This window comes from Xyrauchen texanus, chromosome 17, assembly GCF_025860055.1.
Source record: "Xyrauchen texanus isolate HMW12.3.18 chromosome 17, RBS_HiC_50CHRs, whole genome shotgun sequence".
Classification (NCBI taxonomy): domain Eukaryota; kingdom Metazoa; phylum Chordata; class Actinopteri; order Cypriniformes; family Catostomidae; genus Xyrauchen; species Xyrauchen texanus.
In genome coordinates, this window is record NC_068292.1 from 30,242,404 (window position 1) to 30,259,768 (window position 17,365).

The window sequence follows — 17,365 nt, forward strand, 5'->3', positions numbered from 1 at the left end:
AAGTCAATGACTGGGTAAGCTCTTTTTGGTTCTAATTTTGCAGCCAAGTTGGCCTGACTCACTGAACATTCAATTGAGTGTTCGACGAACGAAGCGCCTTTTTCTTCTTTTTGTGCTTGTTTCGCCTTGTGGATGGAGTTTGTTTGGTGGAATAACACTCCTTTGGAACACTTTGTGGATGAATCTGAATGTTCTTTGTGATTATGCTCCTGTGACAGGTCGGAGGTTGGGTCGGGTCGTGATTATACACACCCGGTCCCTTATCAGGCTAATTAAAGGCATATGCGTGCGACGGGAGAGAGATCGTTTATGGGCATGTCCGTCATGTGTGTGTTTGTGTCTTTTGTTTAAGTTAATCATTATAATATTGTTTATACCGCCAGGCAGGTTCTCGCCTCCTCCTTTAGATTGAACTGCTTTACAGCCTCCTTTTGGCCGGAGTATGTTTTGTGGAATATTCCTTGCAGGACATTGGAGTGATTAGGTCAGTTGTTGCACTCATGTATCAGCCAAGAGGGTCTGACTCACTGAAAATTCACTTGACTGTCCGAGGAAGCGGAGTGCCTTTTTTGTTTCTTTTTGTGTTGATTCTGCCTAGCGGCTGGAGTTTGTTTTGTGGAATAACACACGTTCAAGACAGTGTTGTGGATGAACCTGGACATTCTTTGTGCTTATGCCTCCTATTGGCTGGAGTTTGTTTTATAGATAATTTTTGTTATATATCTTTGTTATTTGTTATAATTTATAGATTATAATTCTGTCTCACAAATCTTTTAATTTTGTGAATTTTAAGAAGATATTGTGTTTCTTCAAGAATCACATCTTTCCCCACAGAAAGCTGAAACATTTGGGAAGATATGGGGTGAACATATTTTCTTTAGTGCTGGCTTGAGTAAGAGCAGGGGAATCATTACATTGATAAGTAAGCATCTACAATTCAAATGTCTCAAACAGATTAAGAATAAATTAAGAAGAGTCATTATTGTTTTAGCAGAAATTATGGGGCAAAGGTTGATTTTGGCTAAAATGTATGCACTTAATGCTGATGATCAGGGCTTTTTTATAAAATAAAAAATTCAGCCAAGACCTCAGAAAAAAAAAAATTGTGGACCTCCACAAGTCTGGTTTATACTTGGGAGCAATATCCAAATGCATGAAAGTACCATGCTCATCTGTACAAACAATATTTCACAAGTATAAACATCATGAGACCACGCAACCATTATACCACTCAGGAAGGAGACGCATTCTGTCTCCTAGAGATGAGCATAGTTTGGTGCGAAAAGGGCAAATCAATCCCAGAACAACAGCAAAGGACCTTGTGAAGATGCTGGAGGAAACAGGTAAACTAGTATCTATATCCACAGTAAAACGGGTCCTATATCAACATAATCTGAAAGGCTGCTCAGCAAGGAAGAAGCCAATGCTCCAAAACTGCCATAAAGCCAGACTACAGTTTGCAAGTGCACTTGGGCACAAAGATCTTACTTTTTGCAGAAATGTCCTCTGGTCTGATTAAACAAAATGGCCATAATGACCATTGTTATGTTTGGAGGAAAAAGGGTGAGGCTTGCAGGCCAAAGAACACCATCCCAACCGTGAAGCATGGGGGTGGTAGCATCATGTTGTGAGGGTGCATTGCTGCAGGAGGGACTGGTGCACTTCAGAAAATTGATAGCATCATGAGGAAGGAAAATAATGTGGATATATTGAAGCAAAATCTCAAGATATCAGCCAGGAAGTTCAAGTTAAATCTCAGTCGCAAATGGGTCGTCCAAATGGACAATGACCCCAACAAAGTCAAGGTATTGGAGTGGCCATCACAAAGCCCTGACCTCAATCTGATAGAAAATGTGTGGGAAGAACTGAAAAAGCATGTGCAAGCAAGGAGGCCTACAAACCTGACACCGTTACACCAGTTCTGCCTGGAAGAATGGGCCAAAATTCCAGCACCTTATTGGGAGAAGCTTGTGGAAGGCTTTCCAAAATATTTTAGCCAAGTTAAACAATTCAAAGGCAATGCTACCAAAAACAAACAAAGTGTAGATAAACATCTGACGCACTGGGAACATGATGAAAGAAATACAATCTGAAATAAATAATTCTCTGTACTATTATTATGACATTTTACATTCTTAATATATGTGTCAGGAATTGTGGGAAAATAGAATTTAAATGTATTTGGCTAAGGTGTATGTAAACATCTGACTTCAACTGTGTGTATGTACAGCCATGGCCAAAAGTATTGGCAATGACATACATTTTCTGTTTTGCAAAGTTTGCCGCTTCAGTATTTGTAGATTATTTTTTCACATGTTTCTATGGTATACTGGAAAGCAATTATAAGCATTTCATGAGTTTTAAAAAGGGGTTTATTGGCAAAAACATTCAATATGTGCATAAGAGTCAATATTCGCATTGTTGACCCTTGTTCTTCATAACCTCTGCAATTCACTCTGGCATGCTGAATATCAGATTCTGGGCCAAATCCTGACTGATGACAATCCATTCCTGCCTTATTAGTGCTCGGAGTTGAGCACAATTTGTGGGCTTCTGCTTGTTCACTCACCTTTTAAGGATTGACCACAGGTTCTCTATGGGATTAAGATCCGGGGAGTTGCTTCGCCATGTATCCAAAATTTCAATGCAATGATCTCCGAGCCACTTCATTATCACTCTTGCCTTGTGACATGGCGCTCCATTATGCTGGAAAATGCACGGATCATCACCAAATGGCTCCTGTATCTTTGGGAGAAGTTGCTCTTGCAGGATGTTTTGATACCATTCTTTATTCATGGCAGTATTTGTGGGCAGAATTGCAACCCCACACATGGATGGTCTCCGGATGCTTCACTGTTGGCACGACACAGGACTCATGGCAGCGTTCACCTTTTCTTCTCCAGACTATCGATTTTAGATGTCAAAGTCGGAAGGGGCTTCAGAGAAAATAAATTTGCACCAGTATTCTGCTGTCCAATCCTTGTACTTACTGCAGAATTTCAGTCTGTCCTTGATGTTTTTGGAGAGAAGTGGCTTCTTGCTGTCCTTCTTGACACCAGGCCATTGTCCAAAATCTCCGCCTCAGTGTGCGTGTAGATGCAGTCACACCAACCTGCTGCCAATATTGAGCAAGCTCTGCACTGGTGGTGACACGATTCTGTATCGGACTATTCAGGAGGAGACGGTCCTGGGCATTCTAGGATGTCCCGAAGCCTTCTTCACTGCAGTTGAAGTTCTCCTTGAAGTTCTTGATGATCTGGTAAATGGTTCTTTCAGGTTCAATATTTTTTGCAGCAATTTCCTTGCATGTGAGGCCATTTTGATGCAAAGCAATGATGGCTACATGTCTTTTCTAAGGTAACCATTGCTAACAAGAACACAATGATTGGAAGTACTTCTTCCCTCCTTTTATACCAATCAGTCTGCTCTTATAATCCAATCAGAATGATTTCACCTGACTAGTACTCATTCACACTTTCCCAGGTGCTGCTGATATGATTAGTGAAATTATGTTAGCTGGTCATTTTGTGCCAGGGCCAAAAAAAAAAAAAAAAAAAACATAACAGTGAAATTTGGTTTTTGTTATGAAGTTCATTTTTTTGGCCAATGAAGCATTTTGCAATTATTTAAAATGTATCTGAACACTATGGACAATAATCTAGAAACAATGTGAATCAACACCACAACTGAAGCAGAAAATTTGCGAAACACAAAATGTATGTTACGTATATATATATATATATATATATATATATATATATATATATATATATATAAAAAACAATTATTGTGATGTTTCTTATGCCCCAGCACCATGCTGACATTAAATAAAACTTATTTATTTTTTTGCTGGTGTCATTAGGATATATACATATATATAAATTCTGATCATATAATTGATGCGAAACAGGTTTGAGAATTATTGTACAAGAATCTTTTCCAATGAGTTTGAATGTATTTAAACATTTTAAGTAAAACAGTTTCATCCCATTACTTAACTACGCACAGGAAACTTTGGTGACTGGAAGAACTACTTTACTGTTGCACAGAATGAGAGCATTGACTGAGTTTACCTGGAAATGAAAGACGTTCCTCTTTTTTTCATCTGAGACATGAATGATCTCATCACGACTTGTTTTTATTCACTTTCATCTTGTGTACCCAGCAGAGGACAAGTATCCTCTAAACATCTGATATCTAAAACAAATCTTTAGCCCATGGTTTATATTCAGAAAAGGCATACCCATACGAATAAATTAAACTTTTTATTATAGAAAAAATAAAAAATTAAAATACTGGAGTATTTGGTACAAATGAAGTAGGGTTTGCAAGTACGTTGTCATGGCCACAAGTTGAGTATATTTACCATGGCAAGTTTAAGGCTGTTCAGATGTAATTGTGAAAGGACTCACTCCTGCCCTCTTCTGGAATAGTGTGTTTTGCGATTAATATTGATAGGAAAAGAAAATATTATATTCAAACTCTGTATATGTGAAATACAAAATAATGTAAAAGCAGCTGTTTAGGTGAAATGCATTCTACACTTAATGTATCCTCAAACAAGGGGCCTGGGTAGCTCAGCAAGTAAAGACGCCTACTAACACACCTGGAGTCACAAGTTTGAATTCAGGGCGTGCTTAGTGACTGCAGTCAGGATTCCCAAGCAACCAATTGGCCTGGTTGCTAGGGTGGGTAGGGTCACGATGGGTTAACCTCCTTGTGGTCGCTATGTGACTCTCGTTCTCGGTGGGGCACGTGGTGAGTTGTGCGTGGATGCCGCGGAGAATAGTGTGCGCCTCCATACACGCTAGGCCTCCGCGGTAATGTAATCAACAAGCCACATGATAAGATGCGTTGATTGACGGTCTCAGAAATGGAGGCAACTGAGATTTGTCCTCCGCCACCCGGATTGAAGCGAGCCACTACGCCACCTCGAATACCTAGAGTGCATTGGGAATTCCAAATTGGGGAGAAAAAGTTATTATACTCCATTTCCACTGTTTTTTGTTAACTGTTATTAAATATGCTTGAAAATAAACCTGTGTCTAAATGTTATACATACAGTATACAGTCAGAGAGGAGGAAATAATAGGGAGAAAAGCAGTGGATAGGATCTGGAAATGACAAACCAGAATGGATAAGTGCCACTACACAATTTGCTGTAGCATGTGCACTTCCTGCCAGGGCACGTCACAGATGAACTTCAACCTTTCTGTTTTTTCGGATGTAACTGAAGCCATTCAGGAAAGCAGAACATGACGATGTATTTTAATGGCAATAACTGTATGAATTATGATACAATATTCTAAAATACAGCATCATAGATGGTAGTTACTGAAAGGTTTGTGTTAAGAATGGTTGAGCTGAAGTCCTGCTCCACATGGCAGAGGATGTTGGCATGTATAATATTCATGTCTGGTTGTGCGTTAGCACACTTCAGTCTTCATCACTAGCTAGGTCCAGAGGGTTGAAATCAGGGTCATCTTCATCCAGGTCCAAATCATCAATGTCTTGGAATAGTGACTCGTCCACTTCCACACTGTTCCCACCTACAGGGAGAGCAAAGAAGACAAACTTTTAAGAACAATTGGCTAGTTTTGTTGCAGAGATCATTGCAGATGTACGTATAATAAAAACATGCTTTAAGTGCAATATTCACATCTATTCCTTACCCATCCCTAGAACTGTACTCTTTCATTTGCAACCCAACTATGCACTGTCCTATGGAGCCTATAGAATAGACTATTTTGGACATTGCTTACCATCCTCCAAAAACTGGATATCTGATGTGTCAAGATTATGGTCAGTCTCAAAAAGCTGTTTTCCTGTAACAGAGAACAAGTAAATGAGAAGGTGGTTCAGATTTTAGTGTCTACACTTTGTTCCATTTCAAATTATATTAAAGACTCACCTGTGGGTTTTCCCTTTGCAGACTGCTCCTCTTCTTTCTGCTTTTTCCTCTTTAGTTCTGTCATTTCTTGTTCAAATTTAGCTTTCCATGATAAGAAGTTCTCAATGGTAACCACTGTGCCTTGGAATGCACACTGTATAGAAAAGATCAGAACAAAAGAAGATTACTTTCCATTTTAATACAAATGATACCCATTAAAGTGCAATGCAACTACCAACAAAGATAACATTCAGGACCATATCATTCTTTAAAGCTATATATATGCTTTGCTTGTTGAAAGATGCTGTGACAAAGAGGAGGGAGTGACCAGGCTGTGATGGAGCACGGCCGGTGCTGAATCAGCTGATCAGTGGGAGAGCGAGATAAAGGGCAGCCGGAGATGCCTGTTCAAGAGAGAAACGCAGGCGGCCATGCTGCAGGTTTATTTATGTTGGTTTTAAGTTAATTTATATCATTAAACTTTACGTTGACTGTTCAGCCGGATCCCACCTCCTCTTTGCCCATTCTTATACTGTTACAGATGCTTATGGTCTTCATAAGTCCAATGTAAAGGTGCATTCAGACAGCACATACTGAGAACAAACCTTTTCGGCTTCCTCAGCCTCGCTTTCTTTTCTTTGTTTCTCCTCTTCTCTTCTGCTCTTAATCTGGTCAACTATTTCATTAAGTTTCTCTTGCACAGCTGTCACTAACGTGAATATCATAACCATTCCCAGGTTTTCTTCAGCCTACAAAAGAAAGGATGTATTATAATAGGACAGCAAAACAAGTTTAATACTGCATTCCATTCAACTCGGAAAGCCAGAATTTCCAACTTCCTACTGGGAAAAGTGCAATTCAAGTCACTTGAAATCGGACTTCCAACTTGACAACTCAGAACAACAAATCTTCAACTCCGATTTCGCCGAGATGCAGGTGCATGACATCACTGCAAACATGGAGGTACCCAAGGAGATATAATGATAAACATGAACTTATATTAAATAATATCCATCAATGATTGAAAGTTTCTACATAATGGCTCTGTTCCAAGACCTAGTGAGTGTCCTCTGGAGGGAGCATTTTAAGGCATCATAGGTGCGCTCCCGAAGTGAAGGCTGTTCCAAAATGTAGGTATCTTATTTATGCTGCCTCTTAAGATGTCTTGTTTTGGCCAAATTTTAGAGAAGGCTATAGCTACAGGCACTGCTCCAAAAGGAGGCGGGAGCACCAAACTGCCCCTTACTTGAGTGGAAGTGACACTTCCTTTTGGAGTAACCTCACCCTCTTTTAGAGATTCCGCCTCCATTTGGAGGTCTCTTGGCTTGCAGCTATCCACCTTTTTCCTGAACCCGGAAGTGTTCCAAGATTTTTGCTCGCATTGGTGTATAGTCTTAGCGGGTAATGTGATGTTTAAAGTATTACATATTCCTTCACAGAGTCGAGATGACTGTTTTTTGACAGTGCCTGTAAAGCTGGTCCGAGGTTAGTTATGTTGATAACATGAACTACTGAGTTATGACATCTAACAACTGCACAAGTTGATCCTGAAATGTATTTTTCCTCCAAATAACACAAATGGTTATTGTTCTCCATCTGAATCACTTGTTTCTGTAGTTTTACATTGTGTCTTGAAACCAGAAACACAAAAGAGATAATCAGAATCATCATGGCACCAGCCAGTGGTTGCTCAGGAAAACCTCCTTGAAATTTTAATGTAGCATCGTATGTATCCTTTGGGTAGGCGATCCCATAATGCACCGTTTGGCAGAAAAATAAAGCCAAAATGGCAGACAATGCAAGAGAAATATACTTATAATCCATTCAATACTGAAAAGTGTCGATAACAGTTTAATATGATACCAAACTGACTATTTTACCCAAAATGTGCATGTGTCGTGCACATTTAGGCTCATTAGAGGATTGTTTCATTTCTTTTGTGTCACCTGTATTGAAAAAGAGACTATTTATTTATTTGAGATGAGTCACTTCTATTAAAATGAATAAGAGAAATTGAAACACCCAACCAAGGAACTCTAGTACCCAATGGATGTAGAAGGTCCTGCTGATGACCAAAACTTTAAAGATCCAAAAAAGCACATGAAGGCAGCTTAAAAGTAATCCATATGGCTCTGGTAGTTAAATCCATAAGCTATACGATAGGTGTGGGTGAGAAACAGATCAAAATTTAAGTCCTTTTTTTTAATTTATTTTATTTTGGCAATTAGCATTCTTCATGCGAGGGAATGTATGTCAGAAGAGGTAGTGTATGTTGGATAAATATAAATAGATTAAGCTGTGTATTGCACATATTTATTGCTCAATGGGGCATATTGAACTATTCATGAGATGGATAGCCTGAGGGAAAAAAAATGTTCCTGTGACTGATGGTTCTGATGCTCAGCGCTCTGTAGCACCTGCCAGAAGGCAACAGTTCAGAAAGGTAGTGGGCTGGGTGAGTGGGGTCCAGAGTGATTTTTCCAGACCTTTTCCTCACTCTGGAAGTGTACAGTTCTTGAAGGGAGGGCAGGGAGCAACCAGTAATCACCTTTTAGATACAGACATTGCCTGTCAATCAACTCAAGAATGTGATTTCCTGTTTTGTATAACTAATGCGCAAATTTAGTTTTTTGAATAATATGAAGTAAAGAAGCCCAATTTATGATTTTAAATATATCATTTAAATGTAAGCTTGGCAAGCAGTTTTCAGATTTCGGTGTTCCTTCATTCAAATACATAGGAGCTGCAAAATCATGACTGGGAATAGCCTCCCGAAAGCATTCCAAAGATGGCCGAGAGTGGACTGACATGCTAGAAAGATTTTGATTGAAATCAGTTAGAAGTTGTGTGTCCTGAACGCTGTGCGTGAGCGCTATTAGAATGATGCACAGAGCTGCCTCCTATGTAGAGCGTTCCAAATAGCTCTCTTATGAGGGATAATTTCAGTAAAGATGCCACAGAAGACAGCTGCCTATGTAGGCAGGAGACCTCGAGGCAGCTCACTAAGTTTTGGAGCAGACCCTATAGACTTATTTAATTTTTTTGATAATAGTGCTGGTACTCATTTACCATGTTTTTTTTTCTTCTAAGGTTTGTTTCAATACTTAAATCCACCGTTCATATTTATTTAAAATTGAGAATGAAATAACTTATTCTGGATAAACATTTCTCCCTATTAGTAGGCTTATTGTTTAAGATATGTTGAAATTTGACCACATTACATGATCATTAAACCCATTTAGTAAACCTTTGTTGAGAGAGTTGTTTAAAACACGGTAAATTATCCTCAATATTGCCAATCATACACATGTACAACAATAGCAAGAATTGCAGACTCATGTATCATTCTGGTTGCTAGGAGACATCTCACTTGACAGCCAAACATATGACGGGCTAACACTGCAGTTTGGCTTCCTAATATGACATCTTACTTGATTGGCAATGGGGAATGGCTTTATGGTAAGGGATTGGAGATATCAAGTCAGAATCTCCCACATTCGACTTTGAATGGAATGCAGCATTACCCATCAGTACGTGTACCTTGTCAATAACCAATTTTTCATTAATGAGTAAAATGTTGGGAATATAGACCTGTTCCTTCAAATGAGTAAGAATATCTTCTGCATCTGAATCTTCCAGGTTCACCTGTGAGTGGATCTCCCAGAGAGGAGGCTCATCTGGATATTTCTCCACATATGTAAATTTCAGGGTCACCTCCACCGCTAACATAGACAGAAAACAGGTTGGCACATAATTTTTTTTTATACATGTATGTGGTGCTTTAAAAGAATTACAACACCTTTTAACTGATTAATTAACATGACTTTTCACGTCCAGTCCTTTGAGATTATTTGATAAGGATGTTATAAATTAATTGGACTCATAAAAAGCCAAGCATAACTAGAAGAAATATATATATATTCCAATTAATTAATAACATCCTTACATACATAATATATATATATATATATAGATAGATATTCACTATACAACATTCTTAGACTTTCTAGGATTTAGTTACTTTCCATGACTTTTTCCAGGCCTGGAAATAACAATTTTTACAGATTTTCTGTGATCATGGGGATCCTGTTTGAACTCCACTTTTATGATGATGATAGAAACAGGCTTTAAAGGAATAGTTCACCCAAAAATTTAAATTCTCTTATAATGTGTATGACCTTTTTCTTTCTTCCGTAGAACACAAACAAAGATTTTTAGAAGAATGTTCTGTAGGTCCATACAATGCAAATGAATGCTGACCAAAACTTTGAAGCTCCAAAAAACACATAAAGGTAGCATACAAGTAATCCATACGACTCCAGTGGTTTAATCCATGTCTTCCGAATCTGTTTTGGGTGAAAACATACCAAAACGTAACTTCTTTTTCACTGTACACCTTGCCATTGCAGCCTCTTGGCACAATTAAAATTTCAAGCTCGATTACACTTCCTAGTGCTTCACATAGGTGTAGAGCCAGAGACTATTTACATTTACACATTTGGCAGACGCTTTTATCCAAAGCGACTTACAGTGCACTTGTTACAGGGACAATCCCCCCGGAGCAACCTGGAGTTAAGTGCCTTGCTCAAGGGCCCAACAGTGGCATCTTGGTGGTGCTGGGGCTTGAAACCCCAACCCATTTTGCAGAGATGGGTCACTTCTATTAAAATGAATGAGAAATTGGAACTCCCAGCGGCCAAATAATGTAAAAAAGGAAGTCCCGCCTTACAGGTAAAAGAGCCAATAACCTTTTAGATACAGACATCGCCTGTCAATTAAGCTGACAAACACGCATGCTCATTAGCTATACAAACTGGAAAAATTGCAGATTTTTTTAAATGTGATATGAGCTAAAGCACAATTTATGATACCACATTTGTAAGATTTTACTGCTGCTTTGAAATATGTTCTTTGATCGTAATCTTGACCAACCCTTTTGGAGATTTCAGTGTTTTCTCATGCAATTAGACAGGTGCTGCACATGTATGTGCTTGTTTACATAGATAAATGGCTGCCCAGCCTGCCCAAAAGCATTCCAAAGATGGCCACAGAGCAGAACTTGCTAAAAAGACTTTAGAGCACTAGATAGCGTAGAAATAATGATCGACAAGGAGACTGCTGATGTCATGATTTGTAGTAAAAAAGGAGTTTTGGTCTTTCTCACCCAATACTGATTGGATCGCAGGAAAACATGGATTAAACCTCTGGAGTCTTTTGGATTACCTTTATGCTACCTTCATAAGCTTTTAGTAGCTTCAACGTTCTTGTCAACAATAACTTGCATTGTATGGACCTACAGAGCTAAGATATTCTTCTAAAAATCTTTGTGTTCTACAGAAGAAAGTCATACACATCTGGAATGGCATGAGGGTGAGAAAATGATTAAAATTAATGACAATTAAAATTGGTTGATGAACTATCCCTTTAAGTCACATTATTTCCAACACAGGTGGACATGTTAATTCAATAAAAAGATTTAAAATAACCAGTCACTTACTCTCCTCCTTTTCTCCAGCATCAGAAGTAACTGTGATGGTGAAGCTTGGGGGCTCTTCGGAAAGCACTGCATGAATGGAGAAAGATTTCCTAAGGAACTATAAACAGTAACTAAAGAATTCAGTTATCAGAACCTCCTCAATGGTAGGATACAGGTTTGGGCCAACACAGAGTCTGAGCAACAGAGACTAATAACTTTTTGAACCAACATTTCAGTAGTGGCTACACTCAATGAGTACTAATAGCTATGTCTGATGTTTAATTTACTATTTTCAGAAAACTTTCACTTGACATCTTATTGCTGGTCATAGGTAATAATCTCCATCTTAATCTGCAACTTAATGTGATTTTACAAAGCATGTTATCAAAAAGATGACTGAGTCGCTTGTATGTTTTACTAACTTTGTTTCATGAAAAGTTAGGAGCTAACTGACAGCGGCGAACACATCCGCATTCAAATATATAATTTTTAGTCAGTAGCCTATCACCTGTAAATGAGTCTGGATAAATTGACTCTATTGCTTCTATTTCATTCCACTGCTCCTCGCCGTAGTCTGTCATTTTATGTCATAAATATCCATAAATTAGAGCCTGCATGGAAGAAACGTGTGCTAAGGCCCAGCTTACATCGATGTCATCTGCGATCATCTATAATGTCTGAAATTTTAGAAATTTTAAATTATGCCACAATAGCTGACACCAAATATTCTGACACCATTGAAAAAATAAATGTTTTATTATTATCCATGAATGTATCGCGGATGGGGTTTACCTAAATAAACAATGAATGAAAAACATCCATGTATTACAGTTCGAATCTGGCATGGATTATGTTGCCTGGCAGGCAATTCACTTTCCCCAAACTACTAATTCTCCATCAAAGCAAGAATATGTTTATACTATAGCACATATTTATATGTGCATTAATATATGCAATTGTAATCATGTTTAAATAATAAAGTTTAAAGGAATACTTCTCTCATCATTTACTCACTCTCATGACATCCCAAATGTGACTTTCTTTCTTCTGCAGAACACAAAGATTTTTAGAAGAATATCTAATCTCTTAAGGTCCATTCAATGCAGGTAAATGGTGACCAAAACTTTAAAGATCCAAAAAAGCACATGAAGGCAGCTTAAAAGTAATCCACATGTCATACATGAGGGAATGTATGTCAGAAAAGGTAGTGTATGTTGGATAAATATAAATAGATTAAGCTGTGTATTGCACATATTTATTGCTCAATGGGGCATATTGAACTATTCATGAGATGGATAGCCTGAGGGAAAAAACTGTTCCTGTGACTGATGGTTCTGATGCTCAGCGCTCTGTAGCACCTGCCAGAAGGCAACAGTTCAGAAAGGTAGTGGGCTGGGTGAGTGGGGTCCAGAGTGATTTTTCCAGACCTTTTCCTCACTCTGGAAGTGTACAGTTCTTGAAAAGAGGGCAGGGAGCAACAAGAAATCCTCTTAGCAGTCCGAACTGTCCTTTGCAGCCGAACCAAACCAGACAGTTATTGAAGTGCAGAGGACACCAGAGCTGATTGTACATGTGTTGGAAGTGAATTTCTCACTAGCTGCTGCCTGTCCGTTAGAAAGCTGGTGATCCACTGACAGATAGACGTGGGAACATAGAGTTGGTGTAATTTAGTCTGGAGGATAGGTGGGATGATGGTGTTGAAAGCCGAACTGAAGTCCACAAAAAGGATCCTTGCATATGTTATGGTCTGTCCAGATGTTGCAGGATATGATGCAATCTTATTTTGACTGCATCATACACAGACCTGTTTGTTCGATAAGCAAATTGAAGGGGATCTATAAAGGGTCCAGTGATGTCCTTCAGGTGGGCCAACACCAGTCTCTCAAATGACATCATGACCACAGACGTCAGATAGATGTTCTGTATTCATTAAGTCCTGTGATTTTGGGTTTATTTGGGAGAGGACTGATGGTGGAGCATTTGAAGCAGCAGGGAACTACACACTGCTCCAGTGATCTGTTGGAAGATCTGTGTGAAGATGGGGCCAGCTGGTCAGCACAGGATTTTGTACCATTTGGGTCCTGTGCTTTCCTTGTCTTTTGTTTCCGGAAGTCAAGGCACACCTCCTCTTCACAGAAGTCTTTACATTTATAAATATTTACATTGACAACCATGTTAAAAGCTTCCATCAAAAAAACAAGGCACAGTTATTGTCTCTACTGTGAAATCATAATAAATTCTTATGGGCTGCCCTTCAAACACTGTTAGGAGCTTTCAGAATGTATTTATTATTTTGTCTTATTAATGTATTTTATTAGATTTGTTTTTATTATTATAGTGTTGGTACTCATTTACCACAGTTTTTAGTTGATTTTATATGGTTTGGTTCAATTACAAATTATGATTGTAGAGGCAAACATTCCAGGTTTTGAAGGCTTTTCATCATTCAGAACTTGGCTTTGTGTACCTTGACAATCTTGCCAAAAAAGCTTAGACCAGTTTGGGCAAGCTTTAATTCAAAGTTGGCTTAACTTTTGGTGGTTTGTAGAAATAAGCTGGTTCTTGTTGCTGGTGGAGCAGCTTGACCAGTATTGTCATGTTGAAAACAGTATGATCAATAAGGCTGTTTATCTTGGCCACTTAATCTGGTCACTAGGCTGTCTATTTCTGTAGGTGAAGGTGACATTACAATTCTTCAGTTTCTTTTTTAATTAAAGCATAGAAATACAGTACATACAAATGCTTTAAATAAATAATATACATACAAACAAGCAATCCAAAAATCCATCTTACAATATAACAAATATAATAGGGCAAAGCAAGAAACAAATAAAAAACATTTGTTCAAAATTGAAAATAAATATTTTTGTATTTTTAACCTTTTGCACAGATAGTATTTAAACAGCCTGATGTTGAACAACAAAGCAAGTTAATTTGTTCTTATTGCCATATTGCTTTAGTAAATCATTGTCCATGAGTTTTTACCTTCGTATAATAAATCTGAACATTCACCTTCACAAACAATTCAGGAAATAGAAACCACAAACAGGCCTGTAACCACCACCTCACCAACATGTTTTAATATTGTTAATATAATTGTTTATGTATTTAAAGACTATTGTTAGAGCATCTTGTTTTAGAATTATACAGGAATTACTGATATTATGGGCTAGGGTACTGAAAAAATGGGTAGAACATTTTCACAAATTTGTGGTCAGAATGTGGGTTTTCCTGTATGTCACATCTTCTACTTGAAACCAGCTAAGGAAACAAGCATGTGGTTTACACATTATACATTTTGTTGAAGGGCATAGGCTCAATGTGATGGTATTGTAGATTTTAATCAATATTTGGAATTCATTATGCTATTTTGTATAGCGCTAAGAAGATTATTAGGTATCATTAGGTATTTTTACAAGGCATTTATCAAGTATAGTGCCAAACTAAATATACAATAGTCTTTTGAAGTTATTATGAATTAAAGTGTACAGAAAACACTGCCTGGTTTACAGGGAAAGGATGGAAAAGATTTTGATATGTAAAGAGCCAATAGTGGTAGAAAGCTCTCTGGCAAATTGCCTGAGAATCATTTTTATTCCCCTTTTTTGACATTGTAAAACCTGCAACATTCAAACCAAACAACCCTTAGGTTGGTTGAAAGTTTGCCCCACTGCATTACTGTAGATGTTCATTAAAAATCTTGCATCAGAGAAACACCTATTAAAGAAAGCCCAATGTCCAGTCTGCATCTCTTTTGTAACCTGAGAGCTGTTGCTTAATTGATAACATGATGTCAGTGAATGTGACTTGTATAAACGGTTGGCAGTTTGAATAGTCCAGTGTTCACTTCCTCAGTGAACAAAAACACAATTTCACAAGCCTTCAAATGGGTGTTTTAATCACAGCTAGTAAATATCAAATTCTGCCAAACTTTACAGCGGCTGTTAATCTGCAAATTCGTATTCTGGAATATATGTATTGTTTTTTACACTAGTTATTCAAATATATATACAGTGACATGTTTACATCATTGGTAATCTTGTTTCAATTAATTTACCATGTCACAGCTTTGTCTCTTTATACCATCTCTATACCATCTTCCATCTTTAAAACAGGATGCATCTCAGGGCTGTAATCCCGATCGTTACGCTCCACATATCTCTGCAGGGTGCTGTAGTACTGTTCACTTTGTGTAAATGTGTATACAGCAGAGATCTCCTCCCAGGCTTTGTGATTTGGAAAGGGAAATGGTTCGGGATTCTTGTTGTCAAAGAAGCTCTTGAGGTTCCTTTCTGCCAGTTTGGTGGCGTAGTCTTCAGAAAAAGCCTCAAACTTTTCTTTCTCCTTCTCCATGTAGATTTTCCAGAAAGTTAACTGAAGGTAGCTTACTTGAGAGCGACAGTTCTTAAAGCATGTGCCAATCAGTGCTGCTATTGCCGAAATGATAACGATGGACCAACCAAGGATCTGCAAACACAGACAATTAGTTGAAGCTTATGAAAAAATTGATTTGCAAGCGATTGGTTCTTAATATATAAAATATATTTGAATTCTTTGCTGTTGCTGGAAGTGTTTGATGCAATAACACAGTTGTGCTTACCTGTGACTGAGCTTGAAGCATCAGTAGGAGTTCCTTATTCTCATCTGGAGACAGCCGAGTCTTGCCGCAGGGCACTCGGGCTAGCTCTTCCCGGCACACATGTGTCTTGTTTTTGCAGAAAAGATCCACCACCAAGTTTTCATCCAAGCCACTGACAGCACACTCGTAAAACTTTCCATTGAGCAGTGCTACACAAAGCCACATAATGGGTGCAATGCAAGCTCCAGACAAAACTTTAATAAACACTGTGAAGCAACTCACACAGTTACCCTTGGGGCAGAGTTTGAATGGGTTGAGACAACACCCAGTACACAAACGCCAAAGACGTGTACTAACAAAGAGACCGATGGCCAGCAAGACAATCGCTGGGCCAAGCAGAAATGTTATTCCATAGGCAAAATTCTGTCCACGGTTGCACGGACATTGGAAAGACACCATGGAGAAAAGTCTTTCACTACCTATTGTCAAAATGGCCATGAAGCTATAGCCAATAGTACTCTTCTGATTGGTGAGGAACCGTAAGATGGTCTTAAAATTATCCATAGCTGGAACAGACATATCCAAATAAGTTGTTGATGGTCAATGCACAGAAGCTGGTGTAATTTGAAAGAGATGATATCTGCTGTGGTTGCAAATGTGGACACACTGTGGCACACCCTTTTCTCTCTCTGTGATTTTCACTTTTCTTTTCTACACCCTCTCTTATCTCCTCCTTTTCTTACTCTGGCTTTGACTGCAACTCATCAAACCACTCCCCTGTTCATCCTTTTTTCCCTTTTTCCCTCCCAGACACTCAAGGGCTAAAACCAGCTCATCGGGTTCTGCTGGTATTCGAATCAGTACATCTGTGCACAGACACTTTTACCCATCATGCAACAGCAGTCAAAAAAATTATATAACACCAATGGATTGTGGAGAAAATTGGTAGAAAATTGAGTTATGCAAGCATAGCTGTGGAAGTGACAATGCACTTAAATTTCTGGAATCTGGAGGTTGATAGCATTGGAATATGGGAAACTACAAGCTGGTAGAATTTACCCAATGTATTCATTAGACAGTGGATTGGTTGTGATCTCAACAAAGAGGTTCACTATGACATATTATTTCAGATTAGAAAAAAGAGAAGTGAGTTGTGCAATGTATGAGAAGACAGTTTCTGTTCTGCTGTCTTGATCGTGTTATGATCGGCACTCCTCCCATAAGCACTAAGCTTTCACGCTAACCTCTAATGGTAGAATACTGATTTCTTTTTAAAAGTGAGCTTTTAGCAATGCGATTTTCACAAATTTACATGATTATTTAATAGAATTCCATGACAAGCTGACAATGATGAAATATGAGATGACATAAATCCTACCATCATCTTTCTAAACAAAAATTATATTGCATAAAGTATTAT

The 17,365-nt window shown here is 38.3% G+C and overlaps 2 protein-coding genes across 3 annotated transcripts; both read right to left on the reverse strand.

Moving 5' to 3' along the window:
* Positions 1–5,436: 5,436 nt before the first annotated feature.
* LOC127657458 (RWD domain-containing protein 1-like) lies at positions 5,437–11,947 on the reverse strand. Of its 2 annotated transcripts, none has more exons than XM_052146221.1 (7): positions 11,875–11,947; positions 11,388–11,453; positions 9,482–9,612; positions 6,496–6,639; positions 5,912–6,044; positions 5,763–5,825; positions 5,437–5,549 (listed from the first exon to the last, which is right to left on the reverse strand). In XM_052146221.1, the coding sequence occupies exons 1-7, from the start codon at positions 11,945–11,947 to the stop codon at positions 5,437–5,439; spliced, it is 723 nt and encodes a 240-aa protein (XP_052002181.1). The 2 variants fall into 2 exon arrangements, with proteins under 2 accessions (XP_052002181.1, XP_052002180.1); XM_052146220.1 differs by having other exon boundaries at positions 11,827–11,947.
* A 1,964-nt stretch (positions 11,948–13,911) lies between these two features.
* LOC127657457 (calcium homeostasis modulator protein 5-like) lies at positions 13,912–16,640 on the reverse strand. Its single transcript, XM_052146219.1, has 2 exons — positions 15,967–16,640; positions 13,912–15,833 (listed from the first exon to the last, which is right to left on the reverse strand). Exons 1-2 carry the CDS (start codon positions 16,522–16,524, stop codon positions 15,444–15,446), a joined length of 948 nt encoding a protein of 315 aa, XP_052002179.1. The 5' UTR covers positions 16,525–16,640; the 3' UTR covers positions 13,912–15,443.
* Between the last annotated feature and the right edge of the window lie 725 nt (positions 16,641–17,365).